At 36.4% G+C, this 21,301-nt stretch overlaps 1 protein-coding gene across 4 annotated transcripts in view; it reads right to left on the minus strand.

The window, feature by feature from the left end:
• Positions 1 to 593: 593 nt before the first annotated feature.
• Positions 594 to 21,301, minus strand: part of VPS13C (vacuolar protein sorting 13 homolog C) — a 74,102-nt gene continuing 53,394 nt past the window's right edge. For 3 of the 4 annotated variants that reach the window (XM_014251177.2, XM_088063355.1, XM_014251178.2), the window contains 21 exons: positions 20,572 to 20,705; positions 20,194 to 20,320; positions 19,537 to 19,772; positions 19,053 to 19,203; positions 17,859 to 17,999; positions 16,794 to 16,875; positions 16,635 to 16,704; positions 16,082 to 16,193; positions 15,648 to 15,761; positions 15,076 to 15,212; positions 14,717 to 14,798; positions 14,392 to 14,505; positions 14,065 to 14,140; positions 13,339 to 13,502; positions 12,772 to 12,817; positions 11,630 to 11,753; positions 10,877 to 10,991; positions 5,068 to 5,159; positions 3,970 to 4,093; positions 3,624 to 3,710; positions 594 to 2,265 (listed from right to left, as the gene is read on the minus strand). In XM_014251177.2, coding sequence (XP_014106652.2) covers positions 2,176 to 2,265; positions 3,624 to 3,710; positions 3,970 to 4,093; positions 5,068 to 5,159; positions 10,877 to 10,991; positions 11,630 to 11,753; positions 12,772 to 12,817; positions 13,339 to 13,502; positions 14,065 to 14,140; positions 14,392 to 14,505; positions 14,717 to 14,798; positions 15,076 to 15,212; positions 15,648 to 15,761; positions 16,082 to 16,193; positions 16,635 to 16,704; positions 16,794 to 16,875; positions 17,859 to 17,999; positions 19,053 to 19,203; positions 19,537 to 19,772; positions 20,194 to 20,320; positions 20,572 to 20,705 — 2,418 coding nt within the window. In that variant the 3' untranslated portion in view covers positions 594 to 2,175. Of the gene's footprint in view, positions 2,266 to 3,623; positions 3,711 to 3,969; positions 4,094 to 5,067; positions 5,160 to 6,843; positions 10,108 to 10,876; positions 10,992 to 11,629; positions 11,754 to 12,771; positions 12,818 to 13,338; positions 13,503 to 14,064; positions 14,141 to 14,391; positions 14,506 to 14,716; positions 14,799 to 15,075; positions 15,213 to 15,647; positions 15,762 to 16,081; positions 16,194 to 16,634; positions 16,705 to 16,793; positions 16,876 to 17,858; positions 18,000 to 19,052; positions 19,204 to 19,536; positions 19,773 to 20,193; positions 20,321 to 20,571; positions 20,706 to 21,301 lie in introns of those variants that run through there. The other variant, XM_088063356.1, reaches the window with a different exon arrangement.

Genomic DNA, 21,301 nt, shown 5'->3' on the forward strand with positions numbered 1-21,301 from the left:
ATTCATCTTCATTTAAGCAAGAAATGGAATTCCTCTCTCATGTCCTCTTGTTCCAAGTGGTAAGGAAGGTCATTCATCACTCCAGCTGGAGGTCATCTGCCAGTTCAAATTCAGCTAGCAACCCAAACAGCAAAGATGTGCATTTCAAAATAAAAACTACTGCTTCTTCAGACTATTTTAAATAGGAAGTTTCTTCGTTCAGCCTAATCACATATAAAGTGAGAAAATTAAATATCTACTCTTTACAATTCAAGCCAGAAAGTTTACCAAACACATGAGGAAGTATATAAGGGAATTAAGCAGAAGACTGGAGTCAGAAAGGTGTCTTCAGAACAGTTTTAACTCCAATTCACCTAAAAACAGGCACATGATACTGTCTGAATATGCAACAAGTAGACTAATGTAACAACTATTTTCAAGTGTGAATTAAGAGGCAGTACACATACAACTGTCCCTAAATGTCAGAAAACAAGATGCAAAAACTGCTCTTTTGCAGTACCTTGGTACTCCAATTGTTTTCACACAGTGTCAGTGACATGAGGCAAACCAAAGCACATTATGCACTTGAGAAGCAACAAAACTTTAAATCATAGTACAAATGCTTGCATATAAAAATTTATTGCCTTTTTTTAAAACATAAACTTGATATACATACAATCTGGACAGCTAATTTATTTATTGTTTGAGCAGAGCTTTCTAGAAAACAGGCGATGGCACAGAATTAAAGGCTGTACCACATTTTTTCCCATGTAGCAAAGTGGATTAAAAGCCATGCGCATACAACAACAATAAAATATGTGTGCAATGCTCTCTACAAGTTCTATGTTTGGCAGCTTGCTTTCAAATGTCTTAAGCTTTCCAACTTTGGTGACCTCACAGGTACATGTTAAGAGTGCATTTATACAATGCACCGGACCTTAAGTGTAGAGTTTAAAAATCAAGGCCTGGTGCACTGTATGGATCTGTAGAAAAATATTGTCATTTTAGTTCACCAAGTTTGTATCTACAGCTATTATCTAACACAAAGTAGAAGTAAGAAATAGAAATTATTCTTTCCAAGAAAAGGAAATTGGAAAGGTTAAATTTGCATGAGTTTTCACAAGGACACTGATTTTCTTACCTGATAGCCAAAGACTGACAGCAAAAACTCTCAGCTCACTGATCACTGAACTCAAATCTGTTTGCTCATATAGTTTTTGACTCGGTTACCTATGAATGTGCCTCATGTTAAGAAAGGAACTTGTCTCAAGGAACTTCATGGTATTATTCATACCAGACATACACTTTGTGTTTAAGTGTTGTGTTAAACTGAATGCTAACAGCCTTCAGGAAGAGAAACTGCAAACAAACAACTGCAACAAACGTTGCATCAGGAGTTTTAACTTACTAAGATGGCATTCTTCCAGTGGAGTAACTATACACTGAAATATGGACACCTAATTTCTTAGATTTATGTTTTAGACAAACAATTCTAAACCCAGTGTGCTGTTCCTCCTAGAAAATTCTTTAGCCTACAGTGACATAACCAAAACCATAAACAGGCAAATGACAGGTGAATAACATTTTCCATTTTTAAAGTGCAAATTTTCATTTACAATGTGACAACATTCCACAGTAAACATTTCCAGACAATAGCCTATTTCTTTCATATACACTCATATTTACATTGCTTCAATGCAGTATTTTTTAATACTAAACTCTCAGAGATGAAATCATATTAGCTAAATTGTGTACAGTAATGGAGAATGTTGAATGTTGTCTAAAATAGTTTTTAATTTGTTCCAATCATGAACAAAAGTACTTCATCTGAAAAAACACCAGAACCACAACTACTACCACCACTCTGTAAACTAGAACCTTAGAGTGCAAATAAGATAACTTCATTTTAGAACTTCTGACATTAAAAAAGGCAGAAAATAAAATTTCAGAGTGGGGAAACGTTTTATCAAAAATTGCAATTTTTAAACTGAAATGCACATGTTAGAAATCTATTGTTTCCAAAAGATGCATAACTTCTAATACTAAAATGTAAATGGCTGTCAACTTTGAAAGAAGACTTCAGATATTTTATCTTTACTTTTTTCCCAATGTTTCCATGTTGCTTCTAATCAATTTTAGGGAGAATTGCATACCAAACGTCAAACCAAACAAATCCTATCATTATCAAGACAGCATTTAAGGTTTCCTCAACTGCAAGGATGCTCTCTTTACCAGCTTCTCTTGTTTTCGTGTTGTCTGGGCTTCCTGAATGGCACAACAAACCCTCTGTAAACAACAGTGAAAGCACAAAACAATTAAAGCAGGTAGCACTTTCCTTCCATAAGATGTTACTAAAACATAATTAATACAACAAACATGTAAACCCACACACACAGGCTGGTCTAAGTCAGATTCTTAGCTCCTGATTCACATGCACAATATTCAACTGATGAAACAGAAATCCACAAAAAGTAAATGGGTAGGGAGTGTTGCACTTGAGAGCAGAAAAATCAGATTTTAATGTATAGATACCAGCATAAACATTAACAAAGGAAAGTGCAGTTAGGAAATAATACCAAAAAAGGTAATTAAATGCAAGGAAGCATCCTTCTAGTGTGACCTATGTGTTTTGTGTAATGCTCCAGCTTTAGCCATGCCATTAAGATACAGACAAACTAAAAGAATTTAAATTACTTAATTCCAAGAGTGATTTGGACAACATGTTGTAAGAGAAAGCTGAAGGAACTGTTTTAGGCAAGACACAGTAAAGAACTAAGATAGACTCTTCCAGTATATAAAGTGCCTCAAAATTATAGCAATTCTTTCCTCCCCAGCCTAACCTATTCTTTTAGGAGGATCAATCAATTTAATAGCAGCAATTTGGCCCGGATTCTGATTCCATCTGCTGACTTGCCATTTACTGGAGCTACAATTTCAAGCATGCTTCCAAGACACTGTGTATCTAATTGATTTCACATTTGGTATCAGGGAGAACACCTCCTCTCTCATCACCTGATACAATGCTACAGTAACACACATGGTTTCCTAGGAAAATTTTTCTATTCTTTAAGTGCCCTGGAATTTATCCAAATTGATAGATCACCTCAGGTAAATTACCTACAAGATCCAACAATCCACAGGAGCAAAGCTCACAAAATACTCCAGCCTCCCCAGTACCAACAGGAACAAACATTTGGAGATAAATGGTAGAAAAACTACGTGTGGGGAGGGAGGAATCCAAGTAAACCTTTTGATACAAGGTCCACTTGTACTGGCTTAGGTGATCTTGAAATAATGAGGAGGTATGTGGAATCCTACAGACCATAGGGAATTTAATACAACCTACTACTTTAGATATTGGAATTCTTTTTCTTTAATGAGCTTTAACATACAAGCCCTAAGACTATGTAGCTTCAACGTTAAATTAGTATTGCATAAACTCTCTTTAATGCTTTGGACTATCTGGTCTCATCATTCTCTTGGTAAAACAAATTTTTCAATGCAAAACTATGGTAAATGGTCCTCAGGCCCATTCTCTATTCTCTAACAAGTCTCTGGACATTACCATCTTTTTTACATGCTGAATTTCAACAACTGCTAACAATATTATAAGAAAAGAAGATCAAAATAAAAAAAATATATACCCTTGCTGTAGCTTCATCCTGAAGCTGAACTGTCTTTACACATTCATGACCTGTACTGTCCTTTCTTTGGAACATCTTCTGATCCTGCTGCAGAGGGGAACAAAAATGTAATTCAGATGACTCACAAAACAAGAATGCACAATCTCAGACTTAAATGGTTTGAATGCCAACTTCAGGTTAGATTTCAACATGCTCTCTGTCTAACCCAGCTATCATAATTTCAAGAAACTTTCAGTAAATCACATCACATAGTCCCTAAGTTAGCAGTTAGGACCATAAATAAGTTAAAAGCATGTCTGGACCTCTAGTGGGTATTAATAGAAGAAAATTGACATGCTTTTCTTACCAAAACAGTAATTTTTAAAATATTTGCTTCATAGGAGGGATAACGCGTGAATTCTTCAAATAAGTAATCCCACTCTGTTGTTAAATGGCCTAAGATTTCCACTTCTTTCACATATATCACTCTCCTGTAAAAAAAAAAAAAAGTTCTTATTCAATTTCTCCCTGTGACTAGAACTTTGCTAGAAAAACTAAACAAAATGAAAACATTTGTCTAAGAAGGCATTTTTAATGCAGATTAAAAGTATCCTCTCAGTCACAGTGGACCCATATTTCCTTAATACATTCTGAGCCAATCACTCAGTCTTTAAAGTCATAGGTGATCTAAGACATCACACACCATGAGCAGGCCAAGAACTGGGATTAGGAGAAAAGTGCACATTTGTCTAAGGCTGCAAATAACTGAATTGCCCAATTATCATTCATGGCCTTTGTCAGTGCCTTGAAATCTTGTCCATCTGCAGCCTGAATTCTGAGGAGTGCTGGTCATTTTTAAAAAAACACACTGGGAAGCCTCCATGGTGTTATGGATGAGCCTCTCTCACACATTCAGGCAAGGTGCAAACTGGTGACCTGTGGAATGTGGAGATCATAATCCTTTTCATCATCTAAACATATTTAGAAAGTTTTGAGTCCTCAGACTCAAGACTGCCAACATCTTGAATTCTGAAACTTGTCAGATGAGTTAAATAATAATTTTCATGCTAATACAAAGACTTAAGACTTCATTTAGAATATTCTTTAATTAACAATATTGTAAACATGTATTATCAAACTGTTAGACTGACTGCAAACACTTATAACAAGCTAATTTTAAAAAGCAAAAACAAAGAGGAAAAAAAAAATCAATTTCCCTCCACTGTGATGAAAAGGTCAGTGGTCTCGGAGTAAACTGTCTTCCCAAATTAGTATCCAGCACTGACATCACAACTAAATTACATTTTCCATTAAGGAATCAAAATAAAATATTTAAAAAATCAAAAAGAAAATAGAGAAGGAAAATAGATAGGCAGAGAACAGCAATCAGTTTAGACTTAGCCAGATGTCTAATCCCCAAGCTGAAATCATGTCAAGCCCTTAGAAAGCATTTAAAATTTAATACCTGTTGGTAACAATAAGGTTTGCTCTTCTGCCTCTTGGAATTGCACAGTGGTAACGATACACCTCTTTTTCCAACTTTCTGATGTGTAACTTCTGAAACAGAAGCAGAATATAATTCTGGGAATGTATAAAAACAAACAAACAAAAAAACCCAAAACAAAACAAAAACCCAAAACAAAAAATCCAAACAAAAAACCCCAACAGAACACTAAAAACCACAAATCAAATTGGTGTCTTGAATTCAAAAGCCTTCTGAAAAGTCACCTCATTGTTAGTTCTTTAAAGCCAGGTTCTCACAATGGTCTCAGTCCTGAAGCTGAGTCACTGAGAAATCTAATCTGTTCCACTCAAAGGTAGAACACTGACACTGCTGTATCAGACTATTTCTTCAGCTTTGATTTCCTTTCTGTGCTAGTAATTGTTTAATAGTGTTCATTCTGCTACACTCCATGCTGCAGGCTTCATTCAAGAGTGAAAAGCCTGCAAAGGTCATGTAACTTTATAAGGTACATGACTCAGATCCTCAGAAAGAAATTATCAATTTACAAATTCTCAATGCACCTCAAGATCAGGCATCTGAAGCACTGAATACATATGACTAATCAATACCCAAAATACGAAGGTGTATGAAAGTGCAGATTAAATTACTCATCACATTTTGATTAGACAACTACAACTCAAGTGACAACCTAAAATACAGAAGTTTTGAAATAAAGTACTGAAGTGCTCCTAGGATTTTTTTGGCAATTATGAATTGATTTTTTTTTTTCAGATTTCACTTTCCATACATACTCTTTGACTAAGCGTGTCAGGATTACAATATTCCATCAACAATACAGAGCAGCACAGAAGACAGGCTCACAGTCAGCCCCACATCAAGCTCCCAGTAACACTGGATTAAAGGCAGCAAGACACAGAGTGATACCTGAATGTATTTGTGGGAAAGGAATACACATCAAAAGATCATGCAGAAAAAGATAAAAGTATGAAATTAATTATATGCTACCAATGGGAACCCAGCCACAAAGTGGGTGTGAGAATAAACCTGTGACAACTACTGATTTTCTCAATATGCAGTAAGTCTTTAAAAACAACATTTATAAAAAATGTTTAATTAGCAAAAATTAGCAAGACAATTACATAAGTATAAAGTCAATGCATATTAGCTTTGAACCCTCCAGGTCAATACAAGCACCTCTTTTACGATACAATCTGTTTTAAGGGAAAATGGGCAGTTCCTGTGTAGAAACATGGGGAAACAAAAGGAAGAGTGCCTGGATGCAGAATGAATGCACTTCAAATCAACCTTTCACAAATGGGTGCCCCAAAACTGGTTTGATATTCTTCAGAGAAAAGTAAGATGACTTTCAGTTCATTTTACAGCTGTTACTGTGGAATTTAGCCTCAATAACAGTAAATTCCTCAAGTTCTCATTCCTCAAGTTTCTGACAAACTAGTAATAACCTAAAGAGGAAGGACTAAAAAGTCACTATGTCTTTTAGTTATTTCTTGTAAATAGCAGTTTCTTTTTTATTTCCTTAGATGGACCCATAAAACCCATGAGATGACAATAGTGGTTCCACTTGACTCCAAAGCTGCCTGTGATTAACATGTTTAACTCTGCAGTTTAAGTAACCAAAATTGAAAGATCAGCTTACATAAGAATCAATTAAAAGAAGGTTTGACTCTTTTTTTATATTTGCATTTTATTTTCATATATTCAAAAGTTCAACAAATATCTTAAAGCATCATCATACATCACAACTGGCTCCAAAAAATCCTTTAATCTCAAAAGTGGATGAATATTCAAGAGCTGAAATCAACAGCATCGTGTTTTCCTGGACTTGCTCTCCAGTGATGTTACATTTTGAAATACATTTTAATCTAGTATTTTTCAGCAACCAAAACCATAGGGTCAACCAACATCTTCTAAAAAAAATATCCCTTTCTGACTATCTTAAAAATTTCTGAAACTGTACAATGTACATGAAAGGAAACAAAGATGCCAGATAGACTGCTCATTTCAAAGTCTCTTCAAAACATTAGAAGAAACACAGCAGCATATGACTAAAATGAAAACATGAACTCACATTTTATACCTGAACCTTAGCTTCTTCGAAAACAAGTAAAAAATTGAAGGAATAGAAAACCCATCACCATGTGAAGACTGTAATTCAAAGGCTGCAATCCATATTCTGAATCCTTTTGTTGAATATGAAGAACTTAGACATGCCAAATATTTAAATAGATTTATTCATAAGCATGTTTCTCTATTCAAACTCTAAGCTTCAGAGAGAAAGCCTGTTTCTCATAACTTCAGAAACAATCCCAGTAGTGTTTTTAGATGTTACATGCAATATGTTACCAAAGCAAGAGTTCCCACTGAGGCCTGTGCCTAAAAGACAGAGTATTTCTCAGAGATATTCTCAATACACCTGATAGATGCCAGCACAATGGTGGTTGCATTAGCTAAAAAGGGGGTTGCACTCGATGTAAATTATCCCATGATCTGCACACACAGATGTAAAATTTTGACATCTTTATAAAAGCTGTTATTTTTATGAGCATACTAGAGCACTTTGAAGAAGTTAACTCGTTCTTATTTTACACGGAAATGAAAGAACCAATGCAAATTCACACAGCAGAACATTGAGTCAAGCAGAAATAGAATCTGCAGTTTCCAGTATAGTCTATGCTCTGCCACACAACACTGTCTCACCACCCTGACTCTGTTCATAAGGTGTTCTGCATTCTATATAAAGCTCCATGCTTTAACTGGGATGTGGAAAAGAGTGATGCCACTGGCATTGAATAAGTAAATGAGTGCCATCATGGCAGCCCTGAGGAGCTGGGTAAGCAGCAGCCCCTCACTGGGCACAGCCCCTGCGAGCACAGGGCAAAGCGCCACCACACCAAAGGCTCCCACCACCTGCTCCAGCAAACCTCAACTCCAACACCCCTCAGACCATGATTAAAACACTTGAGAAATGATTCCTTGGGAAACAATCCTCCTAGAGCTGCCCTATTTGTCCTTGGAGTGCTCCAGCTCCACTGTGCATTGATGTTTTGTTAAACATATGGTGTATTACTCAGCCTCACTCCCAGCGCTGAGGTACAGCCTGCACCATGGCAGAGCTGGCTTGCCCAGGTTTTGAATTGACTGAGCACATCCCTACACAGCCCACATACATTAGATCCAGCGTTTCTGGGACAAGGAGCTGCATAAACAAGTTTACACAACTGAACTGATCTACTCCACCTGGCTATGGACCTCAGTTTGCAACAAAACCCCCACTTTCCAGTGGAAAAAGTACCTTTTCTTTTAAAACCTACATGTTTGCTCCTCTAAGACAAGCTCTAATGCCCACATTTCACACAAAAGTAATTAGGTAAAACATTTTTCCATCCAATCACCAGATGCTATTGAGGCATCTGTTCCATAAGGTAACCTTACAAGGTTTCCAGTCTGTGAGCCTATATTTATTTTAAAGGGACATATACATTAAACGTAGTTAAAGTAGATGAGAAGGTGTGGGTTCTGATTAAACTACTTGTAACATAGGATCAAAAGTGGATCCAGAAAGAAACAGCTCTTGTACCTATTGTGATTAAATTTGTAAATGCACATAGAACTAACTTTCTGACTCATCTTTTTCATTAAATATCCAATTTCATGTAAAGACATTGTCCTGTTTTGCTTTACTTTGCTTGCTAACTTTCATTCGAAAACAAAGCCTTCCCAACACTGACCTCTAGCACAAAAATCAAGAACAGTTAAACTCTCCTGTATCCCATTAAGTGATTTGTTGAAAGAAACAAACCACATTTAGTGAACTGTGGAGAGAATTCATTCCTGTTTTGTATCCAGTTCCCATCTACACCTTTTAAGAAGAATACAAATACTAGACGTGGAGGAACTGCATAATATCAAATTTTCTCTGTTGATTGTGCTACCTTTTCCTTTTTGCTAGATGTAAAAAACATAGTAAAAAAAAAAAACACCAAACAAAAAAAACTCAAGAAGAAAAATTTGGCCTGCTTAGAATATCACAACTTAATTTAATTTAATCCTCTTAAAAAAAAATCACTATTTTTTAAAAAATAATTTTAAATTGACCACTACATTCTAAAAGGCATTACCAGCAAAGATGTTTCTGTTAAGCATTTTTTCCTGTATGATAGGCAAAAAATTTGCTCTGACAACAGCTTGTTAAGTGTTGCTTGCTAATTTCTAAGATGCTGTATTAGTAATGAAATTTATGGCATTGCTTTGTATAGAAATACATATATTCTTTATATATGTGTATGTGTATGTGCAAACTCCTGTTAACAGCTGGAAGTTTATACTTATTTTAGGTTGAAGAGCAAAACCCTGGACTTCTGTGAATAAAAACCAGAGTCAACTAAGCTAGCTGTATTTTTTAACTGAGCAAGGTTCATAAAGAACCAGCAGTAGTAACTTGAAGGCATCGTGGGTCAGCAGATGTGGAGCTGACAGGCCCATGGCATAGTACAGAAAACACAAGTACAGGTTTTCTCAGCATTTCTATGAAATCCATACTTCTAGGTCATGAAATTACAAGCATTTTCCCAGAAGTAAATTCCATTCACTCTCAGTATTTCAAGATGTTGCTCTGCCCCTCAGTCCACAGCCCTAACTCTAGGAAAGCACCAATAAATAAATAAATTCAAGACCTAACCTACTGTGATTCTTTTTTCCAAGTGCCTTCCTTTGTTGCCATTCATAAGGAGCTAAGCATCCTCAGAGAAATAATTATACAGAAAAAAAACCCTCCCTGTCTCTCCCATCTGACTCAATCATTTAATCTTACTGAAGATGGTTATTCAAGTTTGTTTTCTGAGCCTGGACAACATGAAAGACTGATTTATTCAACTGCTACACAGAAAAGATAGAGAAGAAGGGGAGAGGACACGGTAAACGCAATCATGCCCTTTATCTAAATACTGAAGGCAGATGAAAAACCATGACAGAAACAGGCAAGAAATATGGAAAATGTTTACTCCATTATTCCAGTTCTTGCTGCATGCCAGGAGAGAAGGAGAAAGAAAAGAAATGTTAGAAGTAGAACAGGGAATAAGAATTAAAAGACCATATACAAGCAAGTAGTAAACATCCAAGATTTGGTCTTAAAATGTTAATGTAGGCATTTCTTTAACTTTATAGCAACAGAATAAGCATTTAAAGGTAAGTATTAAGAACACAAAGTCTGAAATACAAATTAAACCAGATTCTGACTATCAACAACTTGAAAACTCATGTTGTTCATCTTCCATATATTAGGCATATCCACATGAGAAAGCAGGCTAAATGTCCACACAGTGCCTATAGCTATAACAGATTGCTATATGAACAACATAAGGAAAAACCAAACAGCAGTATTTTGAAAATTCATGCAGTTTTTTGAACTGCTGATACAACCAAACAATTCAAGGTTTATTGCTTAGTTGCTTAGTCTATAAAAATTTGGAATTATCAAAATGGAGTTGTTTTCACATATTTAAATCTTAATCCTAGTAATTGTTAATCCTACTACCTCCTTCCAGAGCATGAGAAGTGACTACAGAACATAAAACAGAGAAGACCATAAACCAGCCATGTGGCAGGTTCCATTTTGCATTCAGCTTACTCCAAGCACTGGGCCTTCCCTGCTATCCAGGCTTGCTTTATGAAATAGGCTGGGGCCAATTTTTACTTCAGATAATGACTGCTACAGATTCATTGTAACTTAATCCTTCATGGAACCCTGCAGGTTAGAGAATTTCAACTGTGTTTACAATGCAAAACATACCTCAAATAAATCATATCCCTCAGCTTCCACCCTGTTGTAGGGCCGGATGATGCCATCTTCACGGATGAGGCGTGGGGGACGGAGATTTGACACTTCTTCAGTTGATTCTGCCACCCTGCCATACACAGCACAACATTATTCTGGTAAACTTAATACAATCCTGAGTTTCACCAATACATCTTTATGAAGTCACCCTTTCACTTGCCACACATCCCACTTACACATCCTGGGTACCCTGCAGATATAAAGACACACTGCTAATAACAAATCAAAAGTAGCACTAGCCAATTAAACAGCTACAGAATAAGCTGGAGAAGTTTATTCCCAAATGCAGATAATTTACTAAGGGTTCTCAAGTTCATTTACACACTACCCAAACATCCCATTAGAACACAAGGAGCCCCTGATGTGCACTGCTAACCAAATTTCAGACTGAGAAGTTTTACTCTGAAAATTTCAGTGGTCTATTTTTCACAGTAAATTTAACTGACATTTCTCCTCAGGGGAAGGAGCAAAAAGAAAAAATGGATTAGTTACTGTCCACCTGAACTACAACACTGCAACATGTTCTCCAAAGCAGCAATTTCCTCATCATCATCAAATATATTTGTTACAGCCTACTGGACATTTCTCAGCTTCACATATCATTCTGCTTTTTGTATTTAACAAATAATTGTGTGGCACTACTGGAGCACTTTACCACCTGGTATCCAACACAGAGGGAGTACTTCAAGACTTCCTCTTGCACCATACCTTTGAATTCCCTGGAAGGTGCTGCTTGCCATATCTACAATGCCTCCCGTCGGGCGGGCTACCACTCCTACAAGCCCCTTTCCAATTCCTTTAAAGAATCCAGCTGCACCTTCTTTTTTAGCCCCTTCAAAAAAAACAGAAACAGAAAAATAAATGTTTTCATGACCTACTTAACCAGAGAATTAAAGTATTACTGCCAGAGGGGAACTGTTTTCTATTGGAAACAGGCCACAGCCATTGATTGCACAGAGTCCTGTTATACAAAGAGCTGCCTGTGGGAAGTCACTCACTGCTTCCTGATCTTTCAGACACATCACTGGTCACTTAATACCTCACCAGACTCTGAAGGGCCCAGAACTGAGATGTTATCAAGATTCTTGTTCTCACACTTTCAGTCTGGACTATAGGCCAATAGATTAATTTTTCATAGGTTGATAGTAAGAACAAAATATTCTGAAGGCGCTAAGATGTTAACTATTTCTGTCTCCAAATTACATTGTTCTGGTGATATACAACTATGGAAGAACCAAAGGAGTGTTCAGAAAGCAGGTGTGGTCACCCACTCAAGAGACAAGGACTACATATCAAAGTACCACACAAAAGCTATAAAATACCACACAGTTACAATTGACTCCCAACATTTAAATCACTGCCACTTGAGGATTAATAAGAGGCATTTTAACCTGGATATTTTTCATCATCTATCATTTTCATGAAGTAACAGAAACAAACACTGACTTCAGGCATAAAACAAAATTTGCTTTTTAAGAGTTCTCTGACCTTTGGAGTTCCAAAAAACTTTCTCAGCTGTCCAGCTGAAAGGTGATTTTTACTTTATTATTTTTACTATCTTTATTCTGGCTTCAGACAATAAATTGGGTACTACAGTAGGCCTAACAAAATACATCACAATGACAACCCCTCCTTAACTCATACAAAGGTTTAAAAGGTGGTAAAGCCAATAACAGGTATAATTATATAACAGGTATATATTTGAGGAAATCATCATGCAAATTCACATTTGAATAAGAAATATAAAAATCTTGCTATATCTTAGCATCACCATACTTGGATGGATATTTCTTAATACTACAAAATAAATTGCAAAGTATTGAGAAACCACTTAAGGACTTTGTGCTTACCTTCTACTGGTTTAGTGATGATGCCTGTCACTCCTCCAACAACACCCTAAAACAAAGATAATTAAGTTCCCAATGAGAAACTGGAACACTGTCAGTCCAACTGGGCAACCTGTTGTCTCATATCCTGATTTTAATACTTAATAATGTGAAGTTCAGTATCAAAAACACTGTTTTGCTGGGGGGGTTGGCTTTGTTTATTCTCTTTTTATTTTTAAGAAAACTATAACTGAGGGAAAGACTTGAATGACAGAACTGACTGGAAGGTCAAGTAAGGGCCCAGTTACCTTAATTACCGAACACATTTGTTGAATATGAGTAAGTATTTATTTGTACAATTCACAGGATATATTGTTATTTCCCATTTGAGATCCTAACTTCAATTCCTCAGGTTGACCAGAAACATGACCTCAAACAGTACAGCCGATGAACTACACTGAGTCTCCTATAAACCCACTGTCTGTTTGTCTCTTCTGCTTAGTTAATTAACCAACAAAAAAGATATCAAACTTTCTTGCAGGTGACTTTCAAGCAGGTTGGCACATTGAACACCCATCTCCAAATCCATACCCGTAACAGGCCTTTTCCTCCTTTGGCCAGGCTCTCCCCAAAGTCTTTTGGCTGCCGACCCATTTCCTCTCTCCTTTTCTGCTGAAATTCTTCATCCAGAGTAATGGCAGCCAAGCCTTTGCCAACAGTACCAGTGATCCTGGACACCATCCCTGCTGCACCACCTGAGGGAACAGGGCAGAGAGTGAAAGTTACTGTGCTTTCACAGTTTAAGAGCAGACAACACACATGGAGCCAACAAGTTCAGAGCAATTTCCCTTCATTTTCAGTTTAGATATGATGAATTCACACAGAGCCCCACCTTCTCCATGAGAAGACTCCAGAATCTGATCTGATACCCATACATACAGCAACAGGGAATACTTACAGCACTTCACTACATCTTACACAGCATAATGGATGAAATAGTGCTTTCTCTAATTACTATCAAGACACAGCTAACTAAAAATCTAAGGTAATTTTAACAGAACACTTCTCAGGCTTCACCAGATATTTTAGGACCATTAAAATTATGCTTCTGATTTATCCAGAGCATGTTACTAATTTAGTTATATAGGCAATGTTTCTCACATTGGTTGCTCAGTCTACAAACAGATATTTAGATGGTCTCAGTAAATTATGTGTGAATGACCTATATCACAAATACTGGCAACAGTATGACAACCTTAAATGCTCACTAGAAAAATAATGTGGGAATTAACCAAAAAAGAACATTATGACACATACCCACTGTGTGCCCAAGAAGACTTCTAACACCAATTACAAAGCCTTCAGCAAATTCTTCAGGTCCTTGAACAGCACCCTAAAAATTAAATTTATTAGGAATAGCAGAAAACTGCACAATGATGTATCTGTTTCAAGAAAAACTAGCAATTCCTTTACGTTGATGAAAGTAAGGCCATCTGAATAGGCTATTTCTTTGAAATTCAGATTAAAAAATACTGCTGCCTGCCTGTGCAGGGAGTGGAGTACAGTGACAACAAACTATAACCCTAGCAGTACATTCAGACTTTATAATTATAAAGACACGATTAAAGAATCAGGATCTCATACCTGAAATGGCTCATAGAAGAAAGCTTCAACTCCCTCAGACAAACCTCTGATCAACCCAAATGGATTTCCAAGAACATCTAATCCAAGTACAAGAACATACATCTGTTTCAGGAACTAAATGATGAGAGAAGAAAAAAGGCAAAAATCAAAAGCAGTGTTATGAGCTGTTGTCACACACGTCAGAACCTAAGCTTGGTTCATTTTCTAATTTACTGCCCAAGCAAGGTGTTAGAGTGCCCAACTAAGTATTTGGTGAAGAAAATGAAAATCTTCTTGAAAACACATTCTCAAAATTTTACACAAAGGCTTGACTAAATAAGCTTACTTGTTCACTATAATGTCTAATAACTCTCGTCCTCAGTTGATCTGTCTTGTAGAACTGGTATTTAATTTCAAAGAAAGCAAGTCTGAAAGACAAGTGATCATATATTAGTTAAAGATACCCTTCCTCATTCAAATACATCTCTGCTTTCCTTTAGGGAATCCTGAAGACTATTGCCTTAAAAAGGATTCCAAATCCCATCTTCCCTCCATTCCTCCCTTTCTCCTAAGGCTGTATAAACTTATACTAGAGTCAGACAGCAAGGTTTACCATGGATCCAATTATTAAGTGTATAGAAGCTTTAATCAAAGTATTAAACAAAAAACCCAAACAAACAACCCCAGCCAATTTTACTTGCTTACTTGAAAATAAGATCATCTACATCTGTTAGAGTAGCTCCAATACTTTTCAACAGCAAATTCAGAGAATGGATGGCTATCATATCTTCCCCCTTGTCTGATGCTTCTCCACCAGAAGCCAGAGACAAACTCAAATGCAACTGTCAAGGCAGAATTAGTAAAACAAGACAAATCAAGACCAAGGAAATGCCAAACCAAAGCAGACAGGTTGTGGGGTGCACATGAAAACAAACCAGTGATGAAAGTTGAGGAAAGCTATCATTTCATCTACTGATGATTTTTCTTCCCTTCTCCAAAAAAATCTAACTGCTTCAAGAGAGAAATTAAGATAATCCCATGAAAGTGTATTTTAATACAATTTATGATACATTACTTTATACAATATTTTATCTGGCTTTCAGCATTATTATACCCGTTGATTCTTCCCACTTAGTTATGCTTAAAGGTCATGGCAACAGAGGAAGTTTTCCAGCAAAGTATTAAATTCTAGAGAATGTAAAATCCCCTCTAGAGATGTATTTACTGTAATGAATTAACTGGATGTTTCATTAACCAATAATCTCTCTATCACATACCTTAATTGGAGAAATATGGAAATGTTCAAAGAAGCTGAGCATTGACAGGTCTGTTAGGGAAGAGTCCATTAGCTCGGTGTTAAGTGCATCCACATCTTGCTGAATTAGTTTAGACTGGTTTCAATATTTAAAAAAAAAACAACGAAGTTAATCTCATCCATATATGTAATACAATTAATCATATTATATCTAAAGGTAGTTATATATATAAATGAACAGTAGAAAAAATAATCAAAGTTAAATACAGTTAATTAATTAGTTAAATATGAGTGTACTAATGAATCCAGGGATAGAAAAGAAAACCCCAAACAGCCCATAACGAACACAAAATTTCTGGGTGATTTTTCCATTTTATATTATATTGATATTCACTTAAATTGCTCAATCACTTATTGTCTCATTCCAGCAAAAGTCAGTTTCTCTCATACGCATACCCTTTGTCTTTCAGCTTCTGGGTCTGTAGATGGAGTGAAAAGTTCACTAAGTGCTCCTAAAAATCCTTGATCAATTTTCAGTGCCATTTCCTGGATAAGAACCATGAAGTACCTAAAATGGGAAAAAAAAGTGTATGCTTCTATAAATTTAACTTGTATATTACATGCTTAGCCTACACAAGTGAAGTCCTGTTATGCAATGTCACATATTAGAATTTAGTTTATTAACTGTTAATTTATCGTTAGAAGTGGTTACTGGACAGCACTGCACAGCAAACAGACACACAACTCTAACACTGTAGTGCAAGAAAGAAATAATTCTGATTCCTAAAGAATTTGCATAACAGTCCCTTCACGTGGTCAGTCTTTATCTTCTAAAAGTAAGTTCCTTTTTAAACAATGTTTTCTTTTTTTTTTTCCTGGAGACATTTAAAAACTCTGAAAAATCTGAAGTCAAGAGATGTTTGGATAGGAGAACAAACTTTAGAACAAAGTTCCCTTCTAAAATACATTACATCTCTGAAATCAAATTACAATACACTGTTACACTCACTTGAACTGCAGGACTTGGCTGTATTCATTGAATCTAGTGATGATGCTGATATCAATGAAGGGTTTTGGTTCTAAAGAGAAAAAAACACTTCAAAATAAATTGCCAAGCCCCTACTTTCAAGGCTGAATAAATCTGATATTACTATAGGCTTTATCTTACCTGAATCCAAAGCAATCGACTTGGGAGGGGCCACAGGGTGAAATACAACAGGAAACGTCGATCCTGGTAATTGATTATCAACCTAAAAAAACATTGCATAATTACAGGAATATTTTAGTGACATGATAATCAAACACAGTTCATATTTCAGAAGGCTTGAGTAACTTGTTTATAAATTGTGTTGAAGAGAAAAAGGATTACTCTGGTATCATTGTGGAATGTTACTCATTGAGTTAGAAAAGGTGGGTGCAAGTGCTGCACAAGGGATGCTTATAGAGGTTCACACCCACAAGACTCAAGGTCTGCAGCTGATGGCACACATTGACTGCATAGTGAAAACCACCTTCAGGCACAAGTAAAAACAAAATGAAAGGTAAAAGGAAAGGGCAAACTTCCCCACCAGCTGGTCAGAAAAAGCACCAGGGTCCTCAGTGAAGGGCAGCAAATGGAGATGAAGATGGCAATGATGATGACTCAACATTATTTCCCTCTAGCACTGAACACTTCTCACTAGTACCTGCTAAAGTGCTCCACTGGCAAATTTAGCAACACTATTATTACTGACTGGACTATGCTGATCTGCTGCAAGTGTTGTACATTAATTCAGTGTTAATATTAAAGTAGATACATTATTGCATACAATTTTAGCATATTTGTCTGTTCTCTACTTTCCATTAGACAAACAGTTTTTGTACTAAAGGTCTCTAAGCCCCTAGATATGCTCTGTAGAATAATGTTACACTTCTGTGCAAAAACTACAGTAAACAAATTTTGAAAAAGGTTGAGGTCTGCTTTAAAACACCAAAACAGCTCTTTAGAAATTAACTCTCCATCATAGCACCCTCCTTTACATTAGCACACAGTTTTGTGGGATTCTTTCCATACTATTTGCAAAATCCTAGGATGACAGTTCAGCAAGACTTTTCCATTCCAGCATCCCTGCTACTCTGCTGCAGTAAGCAAAGCACCACATGCATAAGATTTAGAGATACTTCTTCACATAAAAGAATAAAATTAAAGCCTAATGTGTCTCTTTAGTTTCAAAACCAGAGGAAGGAGTGGTACCTGCAGCCAATACAACTGAGCCCGTAAACTTCTTTGGTGAGGTGACTGTTTGAATTCAACCTGAATTCCTGACAGGAAGTTACGGCGGATGCTGCATCTGACAGGGAGACGCATTTCCATTGGAGACTTACTGAAATTCACCTGCAAATGTAAGACAGCAGAGCTAAGATATAGTTTCATTCGGGAAACTATAAAATGGTACATTACTAGTTAACAGACTGGCAAATAAACCCTGTGTTTTTCTTTCTTATCAGATCACAAGGCTACTGAATTTCTCCATCTAATTAACTGCATGGAAAGTAGTGAAAACCACCAGTCAGTCTGACAAGGACATTACATTGCAGCTTTAGTTGTCCCCACAGGAAGCTGTGTCATCTAAGTAGCTATTTCTTCATGAGTTATATATTACACTGACATAATTAAAGATATTTATATGCAGCTGACTACTTTCCCAACTGACATTTTTCCCCCGTTCCTGAAACTTTTAAGTTAAGAGAAGCAGAAGCATAAACCTCTCCTTCATTGAGACTGAAATGCAATCACCTACAGATAAAAGATTTGATATGATGTACTATAAATGCACAACTGCAATGGTCAAAACTCGAGTATTCAAAGAGCTGAGGCTATAGACATGTTTTTCAAATGAAAGGATGATACAGGAAACAAGCCTGACTATGGTACTATAAAATGGTTGTATTGGACTTAGCCATTTGAATACACTCGTTATGCATGGAATACAGCTATGTATAATTAATGTCTGAACAAGCTCAGGTAAGTGGATTAATTTTGAGTCCTTGAACACTGCAGACTCCTTTACCATATCAAGTAATGGAAACTGCACCTTATTAAGAAGCTAAAATCAAAATTTCTGCTAAGAATTCAGGGTATATACCACAAATATAGGTTCACAACTAACATGTAGACACCAGTAATCTTTTCCACCACACACAAAAAAAATAGTTTGAAATTCTTACTTCATAATACAAGCCTGGATAATACCTCAGTATCGCCTCAGTATCACCACAAGACAAAAACATTCTCATGTGTAAAATGTGCAACTATTTAAATAAGTATCTTGCCTCTTGTTCCTGTTTCTCTTCACACAGCATCTATCCCAACTTTGAAAACAAAGAAATCTGCTTTAACTGTTGCACTTGTTCTGCAAGCATTTAAACACTGAAACTCAATCCATACCTCAGTATTGCTGTCCAGTTTATGCCAGCCAGGACCTTGGAAAGCACTCTTGGAGAGATATTTTTGATATGCTTGTTCCAATAGGTTTATTTGCTTTTGATTAAATGGTTTCCACTTTTGCCTTGGTTTCTGTTCCCAAACAACATCAGAACTGCAAAACAAATAACAAAGTTATTACCAGTATAATCATTTCAGAGTACTTCTACTTTTCTTATGCATGCAAACCCTGTAATGTATATTTTTCTAATTTCTCAGTCTCAAAAAACCCTATTATGTCTTTTTTAACATAAGCTAAAAAAAGGAGGCAGTTAAATCCTATTGGTTCTATTTCCACAATAGGAGGAAATGCAAAACTTAATTTTAATTAAAAATGTTTCACTTAATTTAACTTGAAACATATCCCCTTTAACTCTATTGCTAAAATGATAATATGCTGGCAAATTTTGATTATTCAAAGGAATATTTACACTTCCATGTGCAGTACCTAGTAATTCCTATGTAAGAGATTTCTTTTTTATTTTCATTGTTAACTAGAGAAAGTCCAAGACTATGGATTGACAGGTTTATTTCTTGATCAGGTTGCTCCAGCTCCTCTGCCTGCCGTGCTTTAGAAATCAATGCCACATCATCTGTGAAAAGCAGCACTCGCTGGCGTCCATCCAGGAAGGACACCCAGTGAATTTGAGTATTTGCATTGTAAGGGAACTGGCCACAGTCATCCTGTATTAAGGGGAAAAAAAGCATATTACATGAGTAAATCCCTGATGTTGCTCTATGTTTATAAGCAAGTTTACAGACAAACACAAACCACAACTCAGTATTTTTCCTGTTTGTTCAGCTCACTGCATTGTCCTGACTTGGTTGCACCTTGTACCCTAACACTGGAAAGATGTTTTGAGATTGGGATATTTTTTTCCCCTTTTGTAAACTAAACAATCCAGCAGTATTTGTGGCTTAGAATAATATTGGAAATCATTAGGAAACAAAGGCCTTCAAAGCAAAGCAAAATGCTTGGAACCTTAGTAATGGCAGAAGAAGGCTATAAATCATATAGCATGAAACAGTAAAACCACACAATTACCAGACAAATGGAATAGTCCTAAATTGGTTCAGCTTTTACTTCTCCCCTTATGAAACATACCTTAAGTAGGTCATGTTCACCAAAACTTTGAGAGTAACTCCAAGTAAATTTTCTCGGTTTGGTTGGATCTGTCCAGGCAAAGAGGCATACTTGCCTTGGTTTCAACTCCATTTCCTCTTGTAATCCACTGCAGGTTAAAAGAAAAGGTGAAAATAATACCATTCACCGGTTAAAAGCACTGATGGAAGTGGTGCAAACCCCAGTACTAAACACTCCACCCCTCCAGCAGCAAGGCATGAAGGGACCAAGCTATTCACCCCATACAAATCCAGCTGTAGGCTCATCAGCTCTTGGTGATACCCATGTGATATTTTGGTGATGTTTAACCAGGATATTCCCTGGTTAAACAAGCAATGGTGAATTGTTTCTTTCACATACCTCTGTTTATATCTGAGAGAGTCCCATGGGGTGTGGTTAACAATCAGAGCTGGGGCAGCTCCCTCATGGTAATCCGTGAAGCTTATCACAGTAGAATGCTCTGAGACATTCACATCTACCAGCAAGCCCCCATTCTGAAGAGAAAGTCACACAAAGCCCAGTTCATTAATTCAAGTAAAACATTAGTAGTTAAGTAATACATTAATTCAAGTTAGAACTATGATAATGTTTTGATTTATACCCAAAGACTTTACTGAACACAGTACCTTTATAAACACATTCCCTAATGCTAGGTTAGGGTGAGCTCTGAAATTATAACATTCTTCATTTGAGTCAAATTAATTTAACCATGAACTGTGTGTCTCCAACATGTAATAGCTTATCAAGAAATCCTAAAATAGACTGTATTTTTGTTACCTATTTAAACAAACTGAAGGCACCCAAGACATACCCTCTGCAAAAAGCCCAGATGTCAGAGGTGCCATTGTAACTTAATAGCAATAGAGCTGTTCAGTTTCCTGAAAGCTTGTCACAAGTAAATCAACTTGACTAAACAGCTATGAAAACATCAGCAACACAGCAAACTTGATTCATAACTTTTTTTTACGCAACGGAACTGAATGAAGTGCAGTGTACCCATAACTTAAGACACAAGGTTTTGATATTGATGATTTCATTGAGTCAAACTACCATAGGGCTAAAATGGGAGAATTAACAGCAGGCTGAACAA

Source organism: Pseudopodoces humilis, chromosome 16 (genome assembly GCF_049639895.1).
Source record: "Pseudopodoces humilis isolate 2021_Gansu_Grassland_sample_001 chromosome 16, ASM4963989v1, whole genome shotgun sequence".
NCBI lineage: Eukaryota > Metazoa > Chordata > Aves > Passeriformes > Paridae > Pseudopodoces > Pseudopodoces humilis.